Genomic DNA, 27,863 nt, shown 5'->3' with positions numbered 1-27,863 from the left:
CATTAGAACAGCAAGCGATAATGAGCCCTGTTCCAACATAATGAACCAGACCCCATTAGTGAATATTATTATCATCTACTGTGCATCTCTGTGCTGTTTTCATCTAATGTTTCTTCTGTGTTTGTTGTCTTTCAGAGAAAAAGCCTGTTGTCAAGCCTGTGCAAGTAAAAAGTATGTGATTTATGCAGAACAGACTGTAGGATTATAATTGCTCTCTGTAATCAAAGAATCTGGAGTAACAGACTCGAGTTTTAATTAAAATAGCAATGGTGTCAGTGGGTGCAGTTTATTACGTGTTAATGTACTTTAATGATTGACAGTTTCAAGTATTTTACCCTTCCAATAACATTCTTTAGATTTAACACAAAAAAATGTTCATATCATTTTCCAGAAAGCTGTTTTTAAAATGTATATTTATAGAGACTAGAAAATCTTTTTTTTTTTAATATCAGATGTTGACAAGAAGTTAACCAAAGTTATAAAATGTTTTTAGTCCTATTAGCACGAATGATCCTGTTTCAATTGATACAATTCTGTTGGTTCATTGATTTTCTTTTTAATTAGGGATAGGCAGATTTTTCAAGCACAACATTTTTGCTTTCTGGTTTCTAATCTGATTGTCATGGATATAGAGCACAGGAAGTGAATATGTAGCTAAATTACACTAATAATAATAATAATAATAATAATAATAATAATAATAATAATATAAGGGAAATTGAATCAAGTTTTATATTATTTTAGTTTTTTTTTTGTTGCTTTCTTTGTTTTCTTTTTGCAGTATGTGTAGGGCAAAATTAAAAAAAAAAAAACATTATTGCTATGTTTTTTTATAGAAAGAAAAAAAACCACTAATTTTAAATTAAATTTTAAAACAAAAAAATCAACAATCAAAACAAAACAAAAAGTTTCATGAATGTACAAATTTAATTAATCAATGATCATCATCTTTTCCATTAGAAGAAGAACCTAAAAAGAAGCCACCCCAAGAACCTAAAAAGAAGCTGACCCCAGAAATTGAAAAATCAGGTAGGAATTCACTGTTTTTTTGGATTAGTTAAATATGAAATTCTATTACGGTTGTGATTAAGTTTGCTACCACTGAGGTACAGACAAACGAGACATCGGAACAGAATGGGGTTTGTTAAAAGTTTACACTCTCCTTATAAATCCTATATATAGGTAATACTAATAATATTACTACTATAGTACTGTCAACAACCATTTAATATTGTTAGTTTATTGCAATAGTATTTAATCTTATTTTATATAATGTATGCTCAGTTTATGGTACTGGCATTACTGTGTTGCTATAGTAATCTACATCGATGTGAAAGCATACAGTTAAAAACCAGGATAAGATTCAAATCCAGGATCTTTTAGAGTTTAAGGAAGACATGTTGAAATCCCAGTACACCCTTCTCAAAACTGTTACAATCCAGGGTAAACAGGGACAGGTGGCATCCCTATTTGTGCTATTTAGTCAGAATCACAGTTAACTGTTTGTAGTTTTGTAGTTTACATTTCCTACCAAGTCTAAAATCATAGACCTGCTTAACAGTGCAAATTAAGCACCACCCTATTGTTTTATAACTTTTTACAAATGCCACCCATCAACTGCCCAATGAAGGAAACACAATTTAGCACCCAATGCAGCAAAATTGTGTATCCCTGATAGATCATTGTTTCCTCTTTGAAAATATGTTAAGGATTTTAATGAGCAATCCCTCTCACAAGTTCAGTGGTACCCTAAATATGTTTAATTTACTAGCAATGTTGAATGACTGGGTGGAGCATTTGTTCTCTATTTTACCCAAACAAAGATTTTCGGAGTATTTAGCATATTTTTAAAAAGGAGATTATCTATTCAGAGATACCAGGATATTTAGTAAGGGGTCTGAGGGAGTAAAATAGGCAATACAATCCCAGCCCTTGCTGTTAATCGTTTGTTGCTGCCATAATTTGAGCCGCTACTGTATAATAACTATCTTTAAAATGTTTACAAATATAGCAATACAGACTACAGGAAGGACATAGTAATGGGGTTGTTATTAACAGTGAAGGGTGTTCCGTTGTACTCTAAATATCTAGACATTCATTCTTCTGTAATAAATAATAATACTAAAAATATGAGGACAAGTCATGCAGAACAGCCACTCTGTGTATTAAATGCATTTGTGATTGTGAACAGGCCAGATAGTTTTCATTAACATTATCATAGCTTTCCTACAAACAGTCCATCAGACTGACAGCGTTCCTGGAATAAATTATTTCATGAAACTGCAAAACCAATTTCTGTAGGAATATTACACTTTTATCATCCGGTTCTTTGGTAATAGTATTATCTCTGAATATAATTCTGTTCAGTCTTGACTCTGATGCACAGGAAATACTTAATTACAACCATCTTGGTACAACAACAGAAATGTCTGGCTCTAAAGGTCACAATATAAATACTTAATTAACAAAAAATAATTTATTTAAATGGGTGCTGAACAGCACTCATGTATAACACAACATGTTTGATGAGTCCAATACAGAACCTGCAGTATACTCTCCTAGAGGAGTATAAGATTTCAACCTTTATGTATGGTTTCATCTCAAACATACTTTGCATACACTTTCAAATACAGGAGCAATACCTACATGTAGTTACCATTTACTAAGATGTAATACATTAAGTTACAGTGGGCAGGATTTTCAAAAGGTTGTAAATGTTAAAGCCAAAGACAATCAGTACATAGCATTGATTTTGGCATTTTCAAGCGGTCGTTATGCCTATTTTGTTATTAAATAATCGTGCTAATGTGATTTTCGAAATTATGTTGATTTACGAAATAATGTTAATATCTTAACGAGCAGGGCTTCTTGTGACTTTCTTTTGTTTGCGTGGGAATTTAAAAGGAAATCTGTGTTAATTGTCATCATTTATCAGGAGATAATTTGCACTTGGAAAAGGAGGGTTTTAATTAATGAAATAGTACATAACTCACCTTGAAACAGATATGTAACAAACTGCGGCTGTGACGCCAACGATACAGAGCAAGAGAGTGTACAGGACCAGGGTTAATTTCTAACAAACTACCTAGATAATTCAATATTTGTAGTTAAGCCTTTGCTATACTTGTGGTTATGGAGATTTATTCACTTGTTTTGATCATTTGTAACCTTACGGAACGTTGGATGTATTGCTAAAATGATCATTTTATTTGCACCTAGTGTATTGTTACAGAAATTATCAATCAGCTGTAGCTGTATCTGAACTCTGGATATGTACATTATATGACAACTGGCCTGTACTGTAGATTTTATACAAATAAAAACCTAAGAGTAAATAATGACATCTTGGTATGGAAAACGGCATAGTAGATATTACAATACAGTTTCCTTACAGGCAACAGATCATTGACAGATTTTGCCTAAATGTATTTATAATGTTGTCAGCCTCCCCCCACATGTACACTTTTACCTTCACACATCAGTTTGCATATGAAATGTTCTTGTAATACTGTAAGTGTTCGGTGGCTACTTCTAAGTAGTTTACCAGAAAAAAATGCATTCAACATGATTAGAGGAATTCATGTTGAACCAAACAATTATAAACAATTTGTGTATTGGGTTAGAGAGTTCTATTGTAATTTTAAAAGCTTAATAAATATATAATGAAGTGTTACATACATGGTATACATGTATAATAACTAACAACTACAAACATAAATGGCACTTCAAACATATTTATTTATAGCCTTCAATCGTACATACTAAAATATATACAAAAGTAGATGTCAACATAAGAAAATAAACCAACCAAGCCTAGTTGGATGGCTTACCCCCCACCCCATCCAAAAAAAACATTTTTTTTCTTTTTAACCAAAAAAAAAGATTGCAAAATGCACATTAAAAGAGTTGTATACAGTAAGCTGTGTCAAAATTATCCCCCCGAACGAGAGTAAATGTAGTGGGGTTTAAGTTTTTTTTTAAATCTGTGCCATCTGATTTTTACCCATATGCCAGATAATCGTAAATCAGTATTTTATATGTGAAGTGTTCTAAATAAATGTACATTCTGGATTACAAAATACACAATTTTAAATGAAGTTCTAAATTATACACAAAATAGATATTCCCATTATTTTGTATTTCCATTTGGCTGCAGCTCGCTGGTGGGAGAGCCGTCTCCCTGTACGTGAATTATGCTTCCATTCGTTTTTCTTGAACACCTTAACATGCATTTTGATTAACGAGTTCCCCATATCTAGTTGTTGAGACAGGAATTGATGTGCGTGACATGCGACAATTAAACTTTTTAACTAGAAATGCTTTCATTAACAACCTCATCGACTCAATTTCAAAGCATTAACGGATTGATTTTATTAACAAATTTAGTTTGAAAATCATTTGCTACTAAAGCTGTCATTACTATACCGCGAGTTCGATACAATAACACTGATGTTTGACCCCCCTGGTGTTTAACATATTGTTTGAGTCTGCAGATGATAGACTAAAAAGACTGAATCTGCAAAATAGTTGCACAAGTGCTTTTAGGAATGGGAATTGTTGAAAAATATTTAAAATAGTTTTTTTTATCCCTATAGTGAAAAAAATACAATATTCTAATTCTCTGACTCTGGAATGGATGGAATTAAAGGAATGTATGGAATTAAAAAAAATGAATCAAATCAGTGATCAATGGATGGCATTATGGGAATGTGTTAACCTTTGATTTCACTAACTATCTGATGGAGGGTTTTAGTTTACTTAAACATTGAATTTAGAGTTTTACAATGTGGACAAAAATACATTTTTGAAATGGGGTTGTTCAGGACCAAGGCCTGGAATCAATGGATCAGAAATGATAATAACAGGTATAGAGAGTCCCCAGGAGCCATTCAACCTTCTAACCTATGTGAGTCTGTATTCATTCAACACACCCTCCAATGCCCTATGCATATTTAAAGGGATTTAGCTGTTGACAGATAAGTGTATCTTTACATACACCAATATTGCATCAAATTGTTTGAAATATACATTACAGAGCAATCTAAATGTGTATGTTGTATTGTTAGTCCACCAAGTAACCAGCTATGCTGCACAACATATACTTCTGCTGTCCTTCTTAGGTTAGGAAGCAATCACTTATTACCACATCTATTTGTTTTCATATACCTTGTTTTGCTTCTTGTCAATGTTTCTCACTTTCTCTTACAACTTTAATGGCACTGTACCACTATTGTTCCCAGGAACATAGATTGGATCAGCTGATCTATTTTTGCTCCCCTCTTTTGCCTTCAGTGTAGCAGCTCATTTCCATCAGAATAGAGGAAAATGTTTCATAATAGTTTTTGAATGAGCTTTCTAGTCCTACTCAGCAAGTGCAGATTGCGTTGAAAAGAAAAAGATTGAGACTGCAACGTGTTGCCTTAATAATGTATAAGAAGGTCTTTGACAATTTGTCTGGGTTGGAAAGTAAAATATAGGAACATTATGACAATACAAATGTTCTAAATACCATACAATTGTAACTAAGTTTTCTCAAATGGGAGTAATGTATTCTTGAAGGCCTGCTTCTTAAATCATTTTTAAACTTTCTCTCAACAGCAAAAGATAAACCAAAAGTTAGAACTGCCACAGCAAGTAAATAATGTAATTTTAATCTGTGTCCCTGTAGTTGATGGAGTATGCTTTGTTTTATTAATGGCTGGCTTGTGTCGGTAGTGATGTGAATGGGTTTAAATACTGAAGAACAGGGGTTGTTTGTTTGTATGACACAGGGGTTGTATAAAAATATCTGTCATAAGACTGTAAGTAGAGTGTATGGATGCCATGGCCCTAACAGTTTGCCATTTTTGCAGCTTACCATGCTTTTCCCATGGTTATGCTATGAATATACTGGTTGACAATGCTTTACCTTACCTATCTGTAAAGTAGCATGCCAAACCATTTTCATTATCTCAAGATTTTCAGAACATTGTTATACATGGTCTATAAGATCTATGGTCTTGCCCATTGTAACTGAAACAGGTATGCCGTATATAACATAACATAGGGCATGTTAGAGATGCTACTTTCATAACAAATGAATCAGTCACATTAACCTAATTCGCCAAAAATATGATAGGCAGCAACTTCAAAGTGAAAACCATTAAGTTCTGGCTATAGAGTTGAGATGTCAAAATGCTATGTTAATTATAAACTGTATAGATGTAGTGACCATGTGTATAAACCATGTGATACCACATTTTGATCTGAATCAGATCTAGAATGTATTGAAATGTGACAATATTTTGATCTATTTAGTTTCATCAGAACTGTAAAATGTGTTTAATAGAAACACTGTATAGTCTGAGCAACTACCAACACTAATATACCATATAGTACAGTAATTAATCTGCTATGCAATTGAGCTGGAAAAGCATGGCTTTCTTAATCTGGCATCAATGCACTGTGCACAGTAACCAAAGTTAACATGCTGGGTGCTGGCTGCTGTAAATGCAATTACAAGAGGTTTTTTTTTTACTTCCTTTCATTTTATTTTTTAGAACCCAAAGCTCAGAAAGCTCCTCCTCCTTCAGCAAAAGAACCAGGTATGAATTATAGCCAAAGTACTGTAGCACGTCATAGAAGGTTTAGCATGCTTTTCATTTTTTTTTTTTTATAAAAGATCAGCCAAATGTCACAGTTGTTAGCACAGATACATTTGAACTTCAATCACAAGAGTCAGTGAAGGTCAGAATTGATCCTGAAATGAATAAGCTTGGACAGAATAGAATCAGAGGTTTTAGAACACAGCTGAACCAATATTTGCTGAAATAGTATGGAAATGTCACAAGTCTGGATAATACCCTACAATACATGGTCCATGCATTTCAGGAACACCAGGCTTTACTCCAATTGCACAAAAACATCCATTTAAGTTTCAGGAAGAGGCACCCCTTGACTATGTCTTTTGAGTGATGCATGTCTGTAATTGTTTCATACCAAACGTCTTTCATTGTGAAAAAAAAGAACAAAACATTACATGGATATTTACAGGTTACAATTACAAACTCCTTGTTTTACAGGATATGTCTAAATATGGATTCATTTTAACTTAAAAATGACAGTGATTACTTCCCCAATGGTCTAATTATGTAGCTGACACCTAAAATAATTTTTTTATTGACTTTTCAGTTATAAAGTGTATACAAATGAATACACTGGTATTTCTGGAAGGAGGCTAGTGTTATCATTTAGCTGCACAGATGAACACAGATGGCATGATCTAGGCTTCAAGAGAAAATACTATTGGCCCAGGATATTGCAGCATATAAAGAATGTGACATCATTAAAACAAAACAAATACATGTATTTCAGCAGTTTTTTTTTAAGTCCATTTCTGCCATGATGCTTAAAGATAACATAATAAAATTAACTTCTAAAATCCTTTGGCTACTATCATCTAAAGATGAGTCCTGTAAATGTGGAAACCAGACTCACTGTTAAATCCAAGACACTAACCTTAAAATGAAAAGGCAAGCCATGAATCCTTGTCCAATGTAATCACACTACACTGTTATCTCAGTGACTCAGCAGCCATATGTCTGTAATTACTGTACATATATGCAGAAGGAGCCAACAATATGGGTTATATATAGTACCACATTATCACTTGCAGGCTGTTTTGGCTAATTTACCTAATGTGGGTGTTTTAATTTGTTTATCCTTGGTAAAATGTCTTTGTTACTTATTTATATCTAGAAAAAAGAAAAGAGCTTCCTAGTAGACTGAAGGAAACAAAAGGTAACAGAATTCGCCTGAGCTGGTGCTGCATGCACTGCTATTTAGATAGCATGCATGTTACAGTAGGTTGACTTGGCTAGGGTGGCTGTTTTGAATGTTGCCATTAACAATATTTTGCAAAGTAGATGGATATATATGCGTGTAATGGCATTGGGTCTGTATGAGTAGCCTGGGGCTTAATGTAATGGTTTAATGTAAAATGACTTGATTGTGTTACTTATTTCCCAAGAGAATGCAACCACTGAAAAAATGCACTGGATAACACTATGATAAATGCTTATTATAATATAAATGTACCCTTTTTAGTTATTTGCTTGCTGAAAGAGCAAGTTGACAGCAAGGTATTTACAGTTACCTGGAAATGCATGTCATTATTCTTCTTTTTTTTTATTTCGTGTCACAAAGATGACAATTTCTATGAATATATTCAAAAAGCATTTTGTATAACAACTGAAAGGTACACACATCCATAAAAAAAAAGAATCATGAGTCATTAATACAGAAGCCCAACAATATGGTCTGCGATGCCACTTAGAAGATCTGCTGACAAAACCTACCCCTGTCACTTTATACTTCATACCGGGATTCTTATAGGTCCATTTGCCTTGCTATTTGTAATACTTAGTAAGGTATAATGCATAATAAAGCATTTTAAAATTAAATATTACTATGTAAGGTAAATCACTTTTCTTAAACTCAGATGTAATTTGATTGGCCAGTATAGCACTTAATATTTTCATGTTTTTTTTTTTCATGTTCACATTTTCTAAATATTATTTTTCTTTAGTTGAAAAGAAACCTGCCTCAAAGCCAAAAGAAACTAAAAGTAAGTATCTTTTTTTCTTTCCTCTTGTGAATCTCGTAGAGCTTCACAGAGGCATAGATTAACTGGACTGGGGGGGGGGGATAATACCAGCTATACTGTATGTCCAAGAACGGTGTTAGATAAGACTGGAGCTTTTACCAAATTTATATTTTTGTAGAACCTGAGGAGGTTCTCGTTCCAAAAGCAGTTCAAGGTAATCCTCAAATTGATTGCTTTAATTATTGAAGTAATTAGTTTTTTTTTGTTTTATTAACATATAATTTGAAATGTGCACTACATTTTTTTCCAATTTAATGTCCAATAACACCACCTACTGATCACAATAGTGCATTATTTTCATCTTTCGCATTCACAACCATTGCAGAGAAAGAAAAAAGACTCCCATTGCACAGCAGTTTGTTCCATTCCAGACTCATCAGTTTTTTTCGTGTCCCATATGCCTAACAAAGCTCAGGTGTCACTAAGCCTAATGTAAAACCTGGACTGGCTCAATATGCTATGCAGTGCCGTGTTTAACTATTTATTACCAAAAGAAAACAACTTCCTAAATCAGTTTAGTAATTAGCTAACATATACTGTAATATAGATAACATTTAAGCATGATTCCTTTTCAGCTACCCTTCTAATGTGCACCTCCAGATTGAAATTACACCCATAAGTAGTTGCTCTACTGCTCTACAGTACTTTCAGATTATTTAAGGTCTTGTTTGCCTGTGCTTCCTGTGTTTTCCATTGAGAGCAAAGTATTGCCATAGTAAGAACCCCCCTGCCCCCCCACCCAAAAAAAATCTGATTCATGAAAATGTTTTCTCCATTGTAGCTAAAGTGGAAAAGGTAGAAAAGAAAGAAGGTAAATAATTTCATATGATTAACTTGTTTACTTACAACAGCTTTTTTATTTCTAAAATTAATTTTGTATTGTTGCTCTAAAATAACTTTTGCATTGCAGCTAAAGCAGAAAAGGTGGAGAAGAAAGAAGGTACTGATGTTAGCAAAGCTTATACACTGCCGTATATAATAAGTATTAATATGGCTATAATTAAACAATTAACAATTAACAATTAGATGTCTGGACCTATCTGAATGGTCTTCAACAGGTTGTTAATGAAAGGGGATCATTGTTGACTGTGCTTCTAATGTGCTCATTTTGTCAACCACTGCATTGTAAACCTGGATTTCTAAGTGAGGTGGTTTTAACAGTGACCATGAGTGCTGCTGTAATTCATTTCCCCCTCTGAAACTATGATTCTGTATCAAAGTTTCTCATTACTAACCCCCAGCCACAGTTTCAGAGGGGAAACATTTTACAGTTGCACACCGTGGTGAGTTCTAACACTAATTAAGAAATAAAACTTGCATTTTTAGAAGCAAGAATGGAGAATTAAACGTATAATGGAATATTAAACGTTATATGAAAAATGTTGATGATACTGGTATAGAGTATCATTTTAAGTTTTCCACAATTATACAAACAGTGTAATGTGAAGTATTTGTACCAGTATTGCAATTAAACATGTTTACTGTAGTTCTGTTTATTTTATTACAGGTAAACCAGAAAATGTTGTAAAGAAAGAAGGTACAGTATATATTATATGTGACTAATTACAAATGTACACCAATTACAATGTAAGGTTACACTTAATAATAAGTGTCATTAAATCAAATATAAATATGTATGGACTAACATATCCCCTATTAAATTCAGATGAAGTACAGTAAGCATCAATTCAGGATATATTCAATAGATGATCATATTGGTAATATTTTCAAAAAGTTTCACACCAAAATTTAAATTTAACAGTAAACCATATGGTTGTTCACAAGCAATTACATTTGTATTACAAAAACGTATTGTTATCCAATTTATTAACATATTACAAAAATAAATCAATGAACATGTCCAGTTCTATGTTTTGCTGTAAAAAGAGACCAAACTTGAAACACAGATCACTGACAAAATAACTTCAGCTGCAGATGTATTGTGACTGCTGTAGCTGGTACAGGACTATAACTGTGACAGTTTAAATGATTCTGTATAAATCACTTGTGATTTACCAACTACTGTATATTATATGCTTGGGAAATCATGGTGCATGTTGGCAAGCTGAACGTGTGAGACACAAGTGAGCCTTATGTATCAGTATAGACAGTAATGGAGACTCCACACACTCAACATCTGCCAGGAGAAATTATCCTCTGTTGCTGTGATGCTCATCCATTTAGAAATATCCTCGCATCCGAAGCAGAAGCCACTCACTAAGGTGGCAGTAGTAATTGCATTGCTAGCAGTACCATAGGTGAGTTCAGAACCCCAGAATAAACTAAGCTCAGCAATCTAGCAATAATTTGCCAGTCCTGATTAATTAACCCCAAACAGAGCAAACAGGAGTTCTCGGTTCCATTTAGGAAACATCTATAAATGTGTTATTGACAAATATTAACAAAGAATAACAGTTTGAGTAACGTTTTAATGATGCATTCGTTTTCATCTTCAAGGCGTGTAATACATTATTTATAAAAGCCTTAGTTACGTGTTATTACAACACTGTACTGCTGTATAATGTTATTATTATATATAACTGATGATTACTGTTTATAACATGTTCATAACACATTGTTAAACGAAATGCTGTAGGCACCACCAACAAAGGCTTCCCAGCATGCCTTGACACTTGTATGTGACAAATTCATTACGATGCAGGGCACCATGGCCTAATAGAAGGTCCTCAAGGTCAAGATCTCAATTTAGTAGCGCTGCTGCTGCTGCTGCGTGTCTTAGCAAATGTAAGTCACTGTACTTATAAACCTAAGGAATTATCTGTGGCTCAGGGTTAAATGCTTGTCAGTTGTATGACATGTCACAGCACACAATTCATGGATATCCCCTTTACTGATATAGTCGTCTTAAACCGCTGTGCAACCCTCTTATACATAGTGATGCTATAATTTAACACTGACACAATAATACATATTTAGCCCTATATCACCACTTCACAGCACAGTGCACACAGAATGGCAGTATTATCCAATTGTGTTCTTTCTGATGAAACAGGACACTTACCAGGGTTTACCTGTTGTTTAAATGTGTGAATCATTTTGCAGTCTACCATGCCTTTTCCAAGCTTAAGCAAAGCTTGAACTTTGATTTACTGCTGTATGCAGCAAAACTGTCTATTCACTTCACTGTTTATTTATATCACAATGATGTCCTTTATAAACAAAGAGGTCCGTCCTGTCATTAGCTGATTAAAGAATTTGCTTTAGCTCTTTACTCCACACATTTCGTTGCAGTTTTGTTAACAATGCCGCCATCTGCTGGTTGCAGATTTTTGTTTTAGTTTTTTCAGTTTTAATTTTGGCAGAATCTCAGTAAAGGATTTGAATTCACTACAACTTCTATATTTAGAAAGATGGTCGAGAACAAGATAATGTTGGTCTTAATCAAGAACTCATGGTGCCCATATTGTCAGTGTTTTAAATATTGAGTTACTTTCCAAATACTGTATTTAGTCATATTAATCTATAACACACATTTCACTGGCACAGATGTCAAAGATGAGACCTTGTGGGATCCTGGTACTAACCAAGCACACAATAACAGCAATATCAGCTGTTTGGGCAATGCTCAATATGCATTACACTATGACCTTCCAATCAATTGCTTTCAATTTCCCTTTGTGACAAAATTGGGAATGACAATTTGGAGAAAAGAGCTTTGGAAATGTTGCCATAACCAGATGCATAATAAGTGTTATCATTCCTGAATACTTTTATACGTATTTATTCATTTCAATGGCACTTAACTATATGTGTTCAATAACTTTGTAGCAAACAGTATAACCTTTTTGTAGTTTGAACCTTTTATAAATTTGCATTGATTTATCGTATTGTTTTTATTGCAGTTAAACCCCAGAAGGAGAAAGTTCCTGGTAAGTTAAAATCAGTTTCTGATGATGTTAATTATACAAGGGAGCATTTCACAACTGGACATTTTTTTTATACTAAACATGTATTATATATTTGCTGCTGGCTGAATGATTTTCCATGTTACATTAATCACAATTCAAAAGAATCAACCCTGTCTGCTTACCTCCACAGATAAATGGATTACTATTATTTGCTCAACGTAGGTCATAACCTGTACATATTCTTTGGTACAGTTTTTTTTTAATGATGTAGTTCAGTATGGAACACTTTGGGCCCATTTTGAGGAAACGCGTTAAAAGTATGAGCCAGTGTTTTATTTTTGGGCTGGATTGCGCTGTCCCCTTCATGTTGTGATTTTGAAGGGAGTTTGAGCTGGGCGCTGGAGGAATTCTGTCAGCGCTGAACAATGCAGAAAGAGTGAGAGTCAGAGGCTGCTAGCAAATCAGAAGCAACTGACATTCCCTTCAAGAAAACGATAGCCCTAGCAATTGCCTTTGCTGCGATTTTGATGAACAAAAAGGTGTTCTTTACTGCAATAGTGCCATTTGAAAATGCAGTATTTAAAGTATCACTCAAAGCTAACATGCAAATGAGACCACACCCTGAAAGTTATGCTGACCACTGGCACTAATGCAGACAGAGAAGGACTGGGCAAAACATGTTGCCAAAATTGCATTACAGGGCAAAGGCAATTTCCTACAGTTTGTCCTGGTTTTTTTAATCAAAAGTAGGGGCAAACACATTTTGAGGTTTGCCCCATCATTAAAATCGGGACTATGAGCTACTGTATTTTCTAAATTCTTTTCTTTTTTTTTTTTTTTTACACATAATTTGTCTTTCTATTATATTGCAGCCCAGGTAGAAAAGGAAAAATCAAAAGGTACAGTATTAAAAACTTTTTTTTTTTTTTTGTTATAAGGAAAGCACACCTATTCCTATTCTTAAAGAGCAATGAAATAATCATTAATGTATCTTACAAACATATAGTTATAACATTAGCTATAGACATGAATACACTCTCAACATGATTAGTAGCCCCTGAACCCTTTATAAACACATTCTGCAGGTAAGTCATAAACATATTGTACGTAAGTCAACAGCCGAAAAGATGATAGTAAAATATGTAATCTGTTTTTATAAAGTGGGTTGTGCTTTAAACGTAAAATGTTTTGTCATTGACATTCTGAGATCTACACTCTCAGCAAAATCATAGGTGTAGTTGCTGCTACTAATACATTCAAATGGAGACTTGACTTATAATTAACAATAAATTTAATGTAAACTGTTCTTATGTAAAACCTAAATATCGGCAGTTAATACTGTCATGCATGTAAATTAATAAATAATTATACTGATTTACTTTTGTATTACCTTATTCTACAGCTAAAGGGAAAAAAACAGCAAGTATGTTTTGTGGGGAAAAAATATGTCTGCTATTTTTTTTCTGCAGGATAGAATTAGAAATTCTTAGTGCTTTGTGAGCCAAAAATGCTTTGCTATGCCCTGAGCTTTCATGGGGGATGGAAAATATGAAATCAGTTCAGTTAACTACTTTGCCCCTGATTTACTTCTATTAAGTGCAGAAGGTAAAAACGTTTAATTATCTTGCTTGTGAGTCAGGCTATAATGCAACATGCATTTGACTAAACGTGACCTTTACCTTCAGTACTGTCCAACAACAAAATCCCGGGTTTAAGCTTTATTGAGACTGTTATCATGTACATACTCGTATCATACTGATTTGTTGGGTTTTTAAAAGAGAGATTAGCAGCCTCTATTAAGCAACACTAGAATTGAAATACAAATACATTCAAGCTATTGTTATACTGGAAACAATGACAAATTACATTCCAAACTCATTGCTGGACCTCTTGCCTTAGTGTGTGTTGTTTTGTGTGAGGCTGTTCTGAAACGAAACCTGCTGTTTGCTACCTGGGATTATCCATATCCCATGACTCTCCCAATGGTCACGATATACAAGTGGTCCTTCTACAGTATAGTGTTCGTCAATACAGGTTTGAATGTAATGAACTAGACGCCTATACTTCACTGGTTATGAACAATTAGTGGATTTAGTAAAAATGCTGAGCTTGGGCTGTACCTTATAACCTCCAAATGCAGTGTGTTCTGTGTTTTTGTTATAATACAACATATGTATGTATGTATGTATGTATGTGTGTATGTAATGTATGTATGTATCTATGCATGTATGCGTTTCATAAATATTTAAATTACAACATCTATTTTACAGAACCTGAAGTGGTAAAAGAAAAAGCTAGTCCACCACCCACAAACAAAGCTAACATTTTTACAAAACTTAATACAATGGCATTTGGTTTATGTGAGGGTTCTCAGTGATGATTGTAACTAGTATGTGGTATACAGAAAGTGATGTTATAGCAGCATAGCCGGTGGTCTAGTTTAAGCAGTTTATGCATTTGTTTAAGTAGATACATTTTATCATTCAGTCACCTGTCTCAATGCACTGTTTGTGATTTTCTTTTCCAAGTTAGTATTTGAAAGGATGGGTTACATATCTTTTGGATGTAGTTCAAGGGTAATATGTGTAAGGAAATAAGAAGGTTATGTTGATTCAGTAAAGCAGAGGATCATGGTGAAAAGCAAACAGATCTGGAATGCTGTTGCAGGCCCGGGGCCCCGACGCCAGAGGGGGGTCCCACACACACACATGCTATTCTGTGCCAGCTATTCTACTCAAGCAGCCTTTAGGGCTAGAAAAGTTTCGTTTTCACTAAACTAAACTGCATGGTGCAGTCTCCCCTTTTTTCTTTTCCCTATTCCTGCTGTTCCCTTAGTCCCACCTCTTCTCACTCCCTATTGGCTTCCGTCCTCCCCAGGTCTTCGTAAAGCCAAAAGCTATACGCTACTTGCACCAAGTGACATCACATTCCAATATCTCAATTTCTGGCGAATGAGCGATTTATTTGAAATCCTGTTGTTTACATCTTTTCCTTTGCTGTATTGAACGGTTTTAAAATAGTTTTTTGTACTTGTTTGTTTAAGTTCTGAGAGAAAAAGGATGAGATGTAGTTCAGGCACAACTACAACTAAAGTATTTAAATATCAACTACGAGAAGAAAACTGTAGTACTGCTGTGTCCCGTTATGATCAGCTTCAGCATGGTACAATTCAACAGCAAGTTTTCATTCATTTCCCGTGCATGAAGAGACAAGAAATTTGGCTGAAAAATATTCAAAGATATAAATTAAGATAAAGGAGAGGATCCCTGATGCTGACAAATCAGCACTCCGAGATTTGCCAATTTCACCAGGGCATGCTTTCAGTCCGGTGGTGGAGGAGATACTTTATTGCTCCCACCAAGTACATGAGGTGTCCAAGCAGGTGGCTGCAATGCTCCCTTCATGCGCCCTGGTGTGGAGTAGGTTGAGCCGCTGACAGCCATACAGGGTGCAGTAGGTGACACGTATGGTCCTAGTCCCCACGGCTCCTGTGGGTGACCTGAGGCACCGCCTACAGTCCACAGCATCGGCAGGCAACCCAGCCTCCCAGCAGGGATGTGGGAACGCAGGACGCAGAGCCCCCGTGCAGCAGCGTTCCAAGCGGCAGTTCCAAGCCCGCCATGGGCCACCGCAGCACAGTGCCCCGCCTCAGCCTCAGCAGCCCCAGCAGGGCCTCTGAAGGCTTGCGGCCTCAGACCCTCCGCTTCTCTCCACACCAGCTGCAATACTGGTGTACTTGCACCTCACCACCGTACAAACTGGTTACACTCTACAGTTCCGCATGGGACCTCCTTCTTTTCGAGGGGTCACAAATACATCTGTGACAGACCCCCTCCAGGCCTCGGTGCTACGTCACCAAGTAGCCACCTTGCTCAGCAAGCAGGTTATCCGTCTCGTAGACCCCATCTACCACTGAGAGGGTTTCTACTCAAGATACTTCCTAGTGCCCAAGAAGGATGGCGGCTTCCGCCCCATCTTAGACCTGAGGCACCTCAATGGTTTTCTAAAGTAAAAGAGGTTCAAAATGCTGACCCACCGTCACATTCTCCAGTCGATCCGGCCGGGGAACTGGTTTACAACAGTGGACTTAAGGGATGCGTACTTTCACGTTCCCATTCGTCCAGCGCACATGAAATACCTCCTCTTTGCCTTCCAGGGACGCATGTACGAGTTTTCAGTGCTGCTATTCGGCCTCTCCCTAGCCCCCCTGCAACTTTTCAAAGTGCTTAAATGCCATCCTAGCTCCCCTGCGGCTGCAAGGGATCAGGGTGTTGAACTACCTAGACGACTGGTTGATCTGTTCCCAGTCGCGGGAGGGAGCAGTGGCCCATATGGCAATAGTGGCGGAGCATCTGGCGAGGCTGGGACTCTCCCTCAATGATGCAAAGAGCAAACTGATATTGGTGCAGTGCGTAACATTCTTGGGTCTCTGGCTGGACTCCCTTGTAATGTGCGCTTACCTGTCACACGACAGAGTAGCAGCTATAGAGGACTGTCTCTCCCTGTTTCATCAGGGATCGAGAGTTCCCCTGGTGTGTTTCCAGAGGCTACTGGGTCTGAAGGCCGCAGCTACATCAGCCATGGAACTTGGCCTACTCCGTATGCAACTACTACAAGCGTGGCTCATCTTCCGGCTACATCATAAACTCGATACTGTCAGCTGATGGTATCTCATGCGAGACAGCCCTCCCACCTCCGCAAAGGTGTGCATCTAGGAGTAGTGCTGAATCGTCAGGTGGTGACGACAGACTGAGGTCCCCGGGGTTGCATCGCATAGCCTACCGGCTATTGATTTGGGCCCAGCAGAATCTGCTATCCCTCCGGGCAGTCCATCTCCCCAGAGTAGTGAATTGGGAAGCGGACCTCCCATCCAGGGAAGGTCCACGTTCGTCAGAGTGGCGACTCCATCCTCAGGTTGTGGAGCGCATTTGGGAACGGTTCTAGCAAGTGCAGGTTGATCTCTTTGCCTCGGCAGAGACGACACACTTCCCCGTATGGTACTCCCTCTACCACTCAGGCGGTCCACTCGGTGTAGACACCCTAGCCCACGAGTGGCCCAGAATGCTGCTTTACGCGTTCTCGCCGTTATCACTGCTCTCAGCCTTCCTACAGAAGGTCCGGTTCGAAAAGGAGACGGTTCTCCTGGTGGTCCCTTGGTGGCACAGGAGAATATGCAGCAGTGTGAAGTAGTGGTTAGGGCTCTGGACTCTTGACCGAAGGGTTGTGGGTTCAATCCCCAGTGGGGGACACTGCTGTTGTACCCTTGAGCAAGGTACTTTACCTAGATTGCTCCAGTAAAAACCCAACTGTATAAATGGGTAATTGGATGTAAAAATAATGTGATATCTGTATAATGTGAAATAATGTATAATGTGATATCTTGTAACAATTGTAAGTCGCCCTGGATAAGGGCGTCTGCTAAGAAATAAATAATAATAATAATAATCTGGTTTGCAACCTTGTGCCAGCTCCTTCAAGGCCAGCCCTGGGAGATCCCGCTCTGCCTAGATCTCCTCAGTCACCTTTGGCACCCGGAACCGGCAGGTTGCAGTTATGGGTCTAGCCCCTGAATGGGACCGCTGGACAGCCCCAGGGCTCTGTGATGCGGTTGTGGGCACCTTGCAGAATGCCAGAGCAGCCTCCACTAGGTTGTTATACGCCTATAAGTGGTGGTGATTTAAGGCAGCTCTGGGCCACTTCAAGGCCACCTTTTCTCATATGTGAACGCTCCAAAAAAGAAATGCGAGCCCTGGGCTTGCCTAGATTTAGGCCTCTGTTACAGGATTACAGGGCCTGCAATCCGGGACCAGAGCCGGCCTTTACATATGTATGAACGAAAAGCAGACTAGGGCCGGCCTTGTCAGAGCTTTTTTTGTTTTACATTTGGGGAGGGGTAAAAAACATGCAAGGATTTGTTTGTTTGTTTGATAATAACCAAATCAATACAAATACCATATATTTACATTAACACAGTCAAATTTGCTTTAAATTTACGTAAACATACCTGTCTGATAAAACTGCTTCCAGTATTCAAGTTCAGTGTTGAATGAGGCTTCAGTTTACTTCAGTCAGTATCCAGAGCTGTTCAAAAAATACCGAAAACAATAACAATCATCCCTAAGTAATATATATATATTGATCAATGGCACTGGTAAGCTTGTAACTTGCTTATTTGAAAGGGTAAAAAGTGTATGCCAATAGTTAAATAAAAAAAATAAAAAAAACAGGCGATGGCCCTGTGCAGTTGTTTTTTGTACAATATTTGATTTATTCACTGCATACCTCAAGTAAAATGAAATTGTAATAACACACTATTTGTTTTACTTTATTCTACAGCTGAAAAGGAAAAAACCAAAACAGCAAGTATGATGTGTGAAAAGGGTTTTTTTCCTCATTTAGATACTAGTAGCTATTGCTGTTTGAGCCAAAATAGCTATGCTTGGATATCCCCTGTTTCTGCATCCATTTTTGGGTCAAATTATGAATTTGCTCTTATGCTAAATATGATGTGGTGTCAAAATCCAATGTATGAGCTTCAAAATAATTTGAAATCAAAGCATTATTCTTTTGTTAAGATCTGTTACACGCTGCGGATACATGACATTACTTTTCTTCTAAATCCAAATGTATACTTAAATCCAACGAAAGCAAGCATATCAAAAGTCTTTCAATGTGCCTCAGTTGGAGTTCTGCAGAGAACGTAATAGCATACTCACTTAGTCCGGGTTGGTGATTGGTTCCTCTCAGTTTATGATGACATTGTACCCCTGAGCCAAACTCTGACATTAGTATCACACTGTGCAAATGTTACATTTTACATATTTAACAAAAAAGTTTTCTTCAGAAAGTGAGCTTTCAAATTAACCACCACCAACAAAAACTTGAAGCAATTGAGGGCAATACTGCTGTGCTGGGCCGTAGTGCTTCAGTTTGCTGCATGGAGTGCTGTTGTGAAATAAGCCTGCCATTTTATTACATGGGATGTACAGTACTGGTTCTCTTCTCTTTCATATCAGTTGTCGGTTCAGTCCATTGTAGATCAGACACATGTTCCAAGCAGGTCTCAGTAATATGAAAACCTTTCCATCATGCCTCACAATGCACCTGGGACATGCAATAAGAATGGTCTTACCACCTGCTATAAAACGGGATGTTCGGATGCTGCACGCTGATTGGCTGCTGAGGGGTTTTAAACCGTGCAAAAATATTTTTTGTCAAATTACAGTTCGATTAATAAATGATCAATACACAACGTATTAAACTCACAACGGAGAGCCTGAGTATAGTTTTTTTTATTACTACTCTACTGTGCTTATTAAAAGCAGTAGGCCTATATATATATATATATATATATATATATATATATATATATATATATATATATATATATAGCTCAGAGCCAGCTGCCCATCGTTTCGATATGTTGTACATATCTTTCTCAAGTTTTGTGGAAAAAGTAAATCCGAACACACACACACACACACAAGTAGGGCTTGACGTTTTCAGGTTTTATTTTTAATCAGATGAAGTCCCTTTAAACAAATTCAGCTGATTCTGTCTAATTAAACTCAGAAAAAGCTGTTATTACAAAACAATCTTTGTTTTTACCTTCATATCTTGCCCGAGCCTAATTATGGTCCTCTTAATGTTATTTCAAACAAAGTTGACAAATTACGTAATTTGTTCATCCCCGATCATACTTTTAACTTGCATTTCATTTTTGCAGTCGCCTAATTTAACGTTGTGTTTTTGTTATTTTCCCCACTAGTTCTGAAGCATAAAAATGAATACCTAGTGCGGCGTGTACACTGATAGCAAGTCCTTCAGGCGCCTGCTCTGGGTATTTTGCCAAACATAGCACAAAGCATTTTGGGATATTGGAGGATACACAAAAAAAAAATGTAGTTTGGTGTTACAGCGTCCACACTTCTGATAAACCGCACTACCTGATGCGATCTAATTAGAACCGGACTCGAAACTACCTCCTGAGGTGGTCTCGAGTCCGGTTCTCGAGTACGGTATTAAATGCTGCGTAGTGTGGACGCTAACCGTATTTAGCACTTTTAAGCCGGCTTAAATGCAACTAATACGGTTTAAAGGCATAGTGTGGAAATTTCGCCCTTCCCCCGGATCTAGCACGTTGTCGGCTGAGTGTACCCGCGTTTTAAGTATTTTTTATGCACGGTTTAAAACCCCTCAGCAGCCAATCAGCGTGCAGAATCCGAACATTCCGTTTTATTATGCAGCACAACCCACGCTCTGTCGCGTGTTATCCCATACTTATACAACATGGGCTTTTTACTATTACTATTGTGATACGTGTTTAGAACACATTGATATCATCTTTATAGTAAAATCACAATATGTATTTTACAGAGCCTGAAGTTGCAAAGCAAAAAGCCAGTCCAGCACCAACAAAGAAAGGTAAGATTTTCAGAATCCAGCATAATAAACCATTCAAAACAATCACTGTCCAGATTAAAGAGAATATATTAAGGGGTTTATATCACTCGATGCCATGCAGTCAATAGAAAACGAATGGCTGTTTGTCTTTTGGGGTTTACAGTCTGAAAACATTGATAAATGCTTAAATATTTTATGTGTCACACTTGGTCACATCACAAGGATGGCAATAGATTATTTTTAGAGAGGAAACTTTTTTTCTTTAACTTTTTCTGATACTGGATAATATTACCTACAGTATAGTAGTGTAAGTACTTTGTATTGATTAACCTTTGTAGACCGTTCTGAAAACCTTTGGCTGATTAAGATAATATGAGCATTATTGGAGCATTGACAAATATTGTGTTTTCAGCTTTTACTGTAAATATATAATGACACTGCAAGTTGATCTTCTCTTTGTCTCGCAGCACCACAGACAAAGAAGGAAGTAAAGTCTTCAAAAGCTGCAGAACCAGGTATGACCAATACATAAAATAGTACAGTCCAGAACTGCAGTTTAAAGGTCATAACACATACACTGCAAGTTTAACAGTTACAGGAAGCAGAAACTGGAAAATGTTATTTACAAAAAAACCTCAATCATACAAGATCAATTGACTGTTCAGTTATATATATATGGAGGGAGGGAGGGAGAGAGAGAGAGAGAGAGAGAGAGAGAGAGAGAGAGAGAGAGAGAGAGAGAGAGAGAGAGAGAGAGAGAGAGAGAGAGAGAGAGAGATTATAATTAAGTATACTACTCAAAATTGATGCTAAGGATAACTTGTTTTAGTTAACCTGGGACCTGTAGAAATTGATTCAATCTTAAATCCTGATCATGCATGTTACAATCCCCTTCATCCTAAAAACTTTTTTGTCTGTTGCTGTGACAGTATTAAATGTCATATTTTTGTTATAATACAGCCAAAACATTGAAACCTGAAGGACACAGAGAATCAAGTAAGTCAGGTTGTTTATTCATTGTGCAACCCAACAATTGTAACAATTAAAGATTGTAAAATATTAACAATTGTAAGTCGCCGTGGATAAGGGCGTCTGCTAAGAAATAAAAATAATAATAATAACCCCAAAAAGGATGCAACAAAGAAAAAGTTATAAGGTTGCTACTCTTGGATTATAGTTGCGATTGGAAGTTCATATATATACAGTATATATATATATATATATATGATGTGTGTGTGTATATATATAGAGAGAGAGAGAGAGAGAGTGTGTGTGTGTGTATGTATACATAAAGTGTATATACTTAACTGAACCCTGTTGAAGAGACCTACAGAACAGTTCTAGAACACTTTCATAAATACCATATTCTTTAATCAATCAAAACACTCCTTTAAAACACAGTCTCTGAGTAGGACTCCAGTGTCTCACACTCAAATGTTATAGGCATGGTTGTAAACTCTAAATGTGACATGAAAATAAAACTAAAAAGGTTTACATAAACTGACCCTTTGAAACAAATTAAAAGGGCAAAAAAAAATGGGTGAATTATGTATTTGGTAGAAAAGCTTCTTTAAAAGGTCAAACAGCACTGAACAGAAGAATATGCTTTTATCACAGTTACATCACTTAAAAGACAATTTCAAATCTGTCTGTTTTTTTTTTTTGTTTTGCTTTGTTTTTTTTTTTTTAGTTGTGTCCTAATTCAGGAAAATGGCCATTGGTGAGCAGTTATAGCTCAAAGGGTTTTCAGGGTGGGCCTTTTCAAACTGGACATACAATGTTGATCTAAATAACCATATGGACACACCAAAGCATTAAAAGGTTTTTTTGGTTTTTTTTAAGCTTTCCCGTGCTTACATGTCTATACTGTGTGTGTTTTGTTTTCTACCACACCTCTCTGTGATTCACTGCGCTTGCCTATGCATTACCACGCTTCATTATGCTTACTACACTTTGCTATGTTTTTACCATATTAAACTGTAAGTGGCAGCTATATTTAAATACCATATTGATGTTTTACAGATTACACAAATATCTTCGTCATATAGTTGATATGAGCATTATTGGAGCATTGACAAATATTGTGTTTTCAGCTTTTACTGTAAATATATAATGACACTGCAAGTTGATCTTCTCTTTGTCTCGCAGCACCACAGACAAAGAAGGAAGTAAAGTCTTCAAAAGCTGCAGAACCAGGTATGACCAATACATAAAATAGTACAGTCCAGAACTGCAGTTTAAAGGTCATAACACATACACTGCAAGTTTAACAGTTACAGGAAGCAGAAAGTGGAAAATGCTATTTACAAAAAAACGTCAATCGTACAAGTTCAATTGATATAAGAATGCTTTCAAAAATAGACATGTTAATAGATTATGTTTATCAATTAACTAAATGCAAAGTGAGTGAACAGAAGAAAAATCTAAATCAAATCCAAATTTGGTGTGACCACCCTTTGCCTTCAAAACAGCATCAATTCTTCTAGGTACACTTGCACAAAGTCAGGGATTTTGTAGGCATATAGTCAGGTTTAAACAATTATACCAAACAGGTGCTAATGATCATCAATTCAATATGTAGGTTGAAACACAATCATTAACTGAAACAGAAACAGCTGTGTAGGAGGAATAAAACTGGGTGAGGAACAGCCAAACTCAGCTAACAAGGTGAGGTTGCTGAAGACAGTTTACTGTCAAAAGTCATACACCATGGCAAGACTGAGCACAGCAACAAGACACAAGGTAGTTATACTGCATCAGCAAGGTCTCTCCCAGGCAGAAATTTCAAGGCAGACAGGGGTTTCCAGATGTGCTGTCCAAGCTCTTTTGAAGAAGCACAAAGAAACGGGCAACGCTGAGGATCATAGACGCAGTGGTCGGCCAAGGAAACTTACTGCAGCAGATGAAAGACACATCATGCTTAGTTCCCTTCGCAATCGGAAGATGTTCAGCAGTGCCATCAGCTCAGAATTGGCAGAAAACAGTGGGACCCTGGTACACCCATCTACTGTCCGGAGAAGTCTGGTCAGAAGTGGCCTTCATGGAATACTTGCGGCCAAAAAGCCATACCTCCGACGTGGAAACAAGGCCAAGCGACTCAACTATGCACGAAAACACAGGAACTGGGGTGCAGAAAAATGGCAGCAGGTGCTCTGGACTGATGAGTCAAAATTTGAAATATTTGGCTGTAGCAGAAGGCAGTTTGTTCACCGAAGGGCTGGAGAGCGGTACACGAATGAGTGTCTGCAGGCAACAGTGAAGCATGGTGGAGGTTCCTTGCAAGTTTGGGGCTGCATTTCTGCAAATGGAGTTGGGGATTTGGTCAGAATTAATGGTCTCCTCAATCCTGAGAAGTACAGGCAGATACTTATCCATCATGCAATACCATCAGGGAGGCATCTGATTGGCCCCAAATTTATTCTGCAGCATGACAACGACCCCAAACATACAGCAAAAGTCATTAAGAACTATCTTCAGCGTAAAGAAGAACAAGGAGTCCTGGAAGTGATGGTATGGCCCCCACAGAGCCCTGATCTCAACATCATTGAGTCTGTCTGGGATTACATGAAGAGAGAGAAGCAACTGAGGCTGCCTAAATCCACAGAAGAACTGTGGTTAGTTCTCCAAGATGTTTGGGCCAACCTACCTGCCGAGTTCCTTCAAAAACTGTGTGCAAGTGTACCTAGAAGAATTGATACTGTTTTGAAGGCAAAGGGTGGTCACACCAAATATTGATTTGATGTAGATTTTTCTTCTGTTCATTCACTTTGCATTTTGTTAATTGATAAATATAAACTATTAACATGTCTATTTTTGAAAGCATTCTTACTTTACAGCATTTTTTCACACCTGCCTAAAACTTTTGCACAGTACTGTGTGTATATATATATATATATATATATATATATATATATATATATATATATATATATATATATATATATATATAAATTATAATTATTAAGTATACTACTCAAAATTGATGCTAAGGATAACTTGTTTTAGTTAACCTGGGACCTGTAGAAATTGATTCAATCTTAAATCCTGATCATTCATGTTACAATCCCCTTCATCCTAAAAACTTTTTTGTCTGTTGCTGTGACAGTATTAAATGTCATATTTTTGTTATAATACAGCCAAAGCATTGAAACCTGAAGGACACAGAGAATCAAGTAAGTCAGGTTGTTTATTCAATGTGCAACCCAACAATTGTAACAATTAAAGATTGTAAAATATTAACAATTGTAAGTCGCCGTGGATAAGGGCGTCTGCTAAGAAATAAAAATAATAATAATAACCCCAAAAAGGATGCAACAAAGAAAAAGTTATAAGGTTGCTACTCTTGGATTATAGTTGCGATTGGAAGTTCATATATATACAGTATATATATATATATATATATGATGTGTGTGTGTATATATATAGAGAGAGAGAGAGAGAGTGTGTGTGTGTGTATGTATACATAAAGTGTATATACTTAACTGAACCCTGTTGAAGAGACCTACAGAACAGTTCTAGAACACTTTCATAAATACCATATTCTTTAATCAATCAAAACACTCCTTTAAAACACAGTCTCTGAGTAGGACTCCAGTGTCTCACACTCAAATGTTATAGGCATGGTTGTAAACTCTAAATGTGACATGAAAATAAAACTAAAAAGGTTTACATAAACTGACCCTTTGAAACAAATTAAAAGGGCAAAAAAAAAATGGGTGAATTATGTATTTGGTAGAAAAGCTTCTTTAAAAGGTCAAACAGCACTGAACAGAAGAATATGCTTTTATCACAGTTACATCACTTAAAAGACAATTTCAAATCTTTCTGTTTTTTTTTTTTGTTTGTTTTTTTTTTTTTTTTTAGTTGAGTCCTAATTCAGGAAAATGGCCATTGGTGAGCAGTTATAGCTCAAAGGGTTTTCAGGGTGGGCCTTTTCAAACTGGACATACAATGTTGATCTAAATAACCATATGGACACACCAAAGCATTAAAAGGTTTTTTTGGTTTTTTTTAAGCTTTCCCGTGCTTACATGTCTATACTGTGTGTGTTTTGTTTTCTACCACACCTCTCTGTGATTCACTGCGCTTGCCTATGCATTACCACGCTTCATTATGCTTACTACACTTTGCTATGTTTTTACCATATTAAACTGTAAGTGGCAGCTATATTTAAATACCATATTGATGTTTTACAGATTACACAAATATCTTCGTCATATAGTTGATATGAGCATTATTGGAGCATTGACAAATATTGTGTTTTCAGCTTTTACTGTAAATATATAATGACACTGCAAGTTGATCTTCTCTTTGTCTCGCAGCACCACAGACAAAGAAGGAAGTAAAGTCTTCAAAAGCTGCAGAACCAGGTATGACCAATACATAAAATAGTACAGTCCAGAACTGCAGTTTAAAGGTCATAACACATACACTGCAAGTTTAACAGTTACAGGAAGCAGAAAGTGGAAAATGCTATTTACAAAAAAACGTCAATCATACAAGTTCAATTGATATAAGAATGCTTTCAAAAATAGACATGTTAATAGCTTATGTTTATCAATTAACTAAATGCAACGTGAGTGAACAGAAGAAAAATCTAAATCAAATCCATATTTGGTGTGACCACCCTTTGCCTTCAAAACAGCATCAATTCTTCTAGGTACACTTGCACAAAGTCAGGGATTTTGTAGGCATATAGTCCGGTGTATGATTAAACAATTATACCAAACAGGTGCTAATGATCATCAATTCAATATGTAGGTTGAAACACAATCATTAACTGAAACAGAAACAGCTGTGTAGGAGGAATAAAACTGGGTGAGGAACAGCCAAACTCAGCTAACAAGGTGAGGTTGCTGAAGACAGTTTACTGTCAAAAGTCATACACCATGGCAAGACTGAGCACAGCAACAAGACACAAGGTAGTTATACTGCATCAGCAAGGTCTCTCCCAGGCAGAAATTTCAAGGCAGACAGGGGTTTCCAGATGTGCTGTCCAAGCTCTTTTGAAGAAGCACAAAGAAACGGGCAACGCTGAGGATCATAGACGCAGTGGTCGGCCAAGGAAACTTACTGCAGCAGATGAAAGACACATCATGCTTAGTTCCCTTCGCAATCGGAAGATGTTCAGCAGTGCCATCAGCTCAGAATTGGCAGAAAACAGTGGGACCCTGGTACACCCATCTACTGTCCGGAGAAGTCTGGTCAGAAGTGGCCTTCATGGAAGACTTGCGGCCAAAAAGCCATACCTCCGACGTGGAAACAAGGCCAAGCGACTCAACTATGCACGAAAACACAGGAACTGGGGTGCAGAAAAATGGCAGCAGGTGCTCTGGACTGATGAGTCAAAATTTGAAATATTTGGCTGTAGCAGAAGGCAGTGTGTTCGCCGAAGGGCTGGAGAGCGGTACACGAATGAGTGTCTGCAGGCAACAGTGAAGCATGGTGGAGGTTCCTTGCATGTTTGGGGCTGCATTTCTGCAAATGGAGTTGGGGATTTGGTCAGAATTAATGGTCTCCTCAATCCTGAGAAGTACAGGCAGATACTTATCCATCATGCAATACCATCAGGGAGGCATCTGATTGGCCCCAAATTTATTCTGCAGCATGACAACGACCCCAAACATACAGCGAAAGTCATTAAGAACTATCTTCAGCGTAAAGAAGAACAAGGATTCCTGGAAGTGATGGTATGGCCCCCACAGAGCCCTGATCTCAACATCATCGAGTCTGTCTGGGATTACATGAAGAGAGAGAAGCAACTGAGGCTACGTAAATCCACAGAAGAACTGTGGTTAGTTCTCCAAGATGTTTGGGCAAACCTACCTGCCGAGTTCCTTCAAAAACTGTGTGCAAGTGTACCTAGAAGAATTGATGCTGTTTTGAAGGCAAAGGGTGGTCACACCAAATATGGATTTGATGTAGATTTTTCTTCTGTTCACTCACTT

The 27,863-nt window shown here is 36.9% G+C and overlaps 1 protein-coding gene across 30 annotated transcripts in view; it reads left to right on the top strand.

Moving 5' to 3' along the window:
- LOC117411263 (triadin-like) overlaps positions 1–27,863 on the top strand; it is an 86,231-nt gene that overhangs the window by 34,380 nt on the left and 23,988 nt on the right. For 19 of the 30 annotated variants that reach the window (XM_059025105.1, XM_059025098.1, XM_059025108.1 and 16 more), the window contains 20 exons: positions 136–171; positions 961–1,029; positions 5,599–5,634; positions 6,540–6,584; positions 7,738–7,779; positions 8,567–8,605; positions 8,763–8,798; positions 9,426–9,455; positions 9,555–9,584; positions 10,152–10,181; positions 12,508–12,534; positions 13,386–13,412; positions 13,916–13,936; positions 18,850–18,876; positions 20,890–20,937; positions 21,384–21,431; positions 21,877–21,912; positions 23,065–23,112; positions 25,053–25,088; positions 26,238–26,285. In XM_059025105.1, the coding sequence (XP_058881088.1) occupies positions 136–171; positions 961–1,029; positions 5,599–5,634; positions 6,540–6,584; positions 7,738–7,779; positions 8,567–8,605; positions 8,763–8,798; positions 9,426–9,455; positions 9,555–9,584; positions 10,152–10,181; positions 12,508–12,534; positions 13,386–13,412; positions 13,916–13,936; positions 18,850–18,876; positions 20,890–20,937; positions 21,384–21,431; positions 21,877–21,912; positions 23,065–23,112; positions 25,053–25,088; positions 26,238–26,285 (759 nt within the window). The remainder of the gene's footprint in view (positions 1–135; positions 172–960; positions 1,030–5,598; positions 5,635–6,539; positions 6,585–7,737; positions 7,780–8,566; positions 8,606–8,762; positions 8,799–9,425; positions 9,456–9,554; positions 9,585–10,151; positions 10,182–12,507; positions 12,535–13,385; positions 13,413–13,915; positions 13,937–18,849; positions 18,877–20,889; positions 20,938–21,383; positions 21,432–21,876; positions 21,913–23,064; positions 23,113–25,052; positions 25,089–26,237; positions 26,286–27,863) is intronic. The other 11 variants (XM_059025087.1, XM_059025085.1, XM_059025084.1 and 8 more) reach the window with 11 other exon arrangements.

Source organism: Acipenser ruthenus, chromosome 6 (assembly GCF_902713425.1).
Source record: "Acipenser ruthenus chromosome 6, fAciRut3.2 maternal haplotype, whole genome shotgun sequence".
Lineage (NCBI taxonomy): Eukaryota > Metazoa > Chordata > Actinopteri > Acipenseriformes > Acipenseridae > Acipenser > Acipenser ruthenus.
The sequence above is the reverse complement of the archived record's forward strand: the minus strand, read 5'-3'. Positions and strand labels throughout refer to the sequence as shown.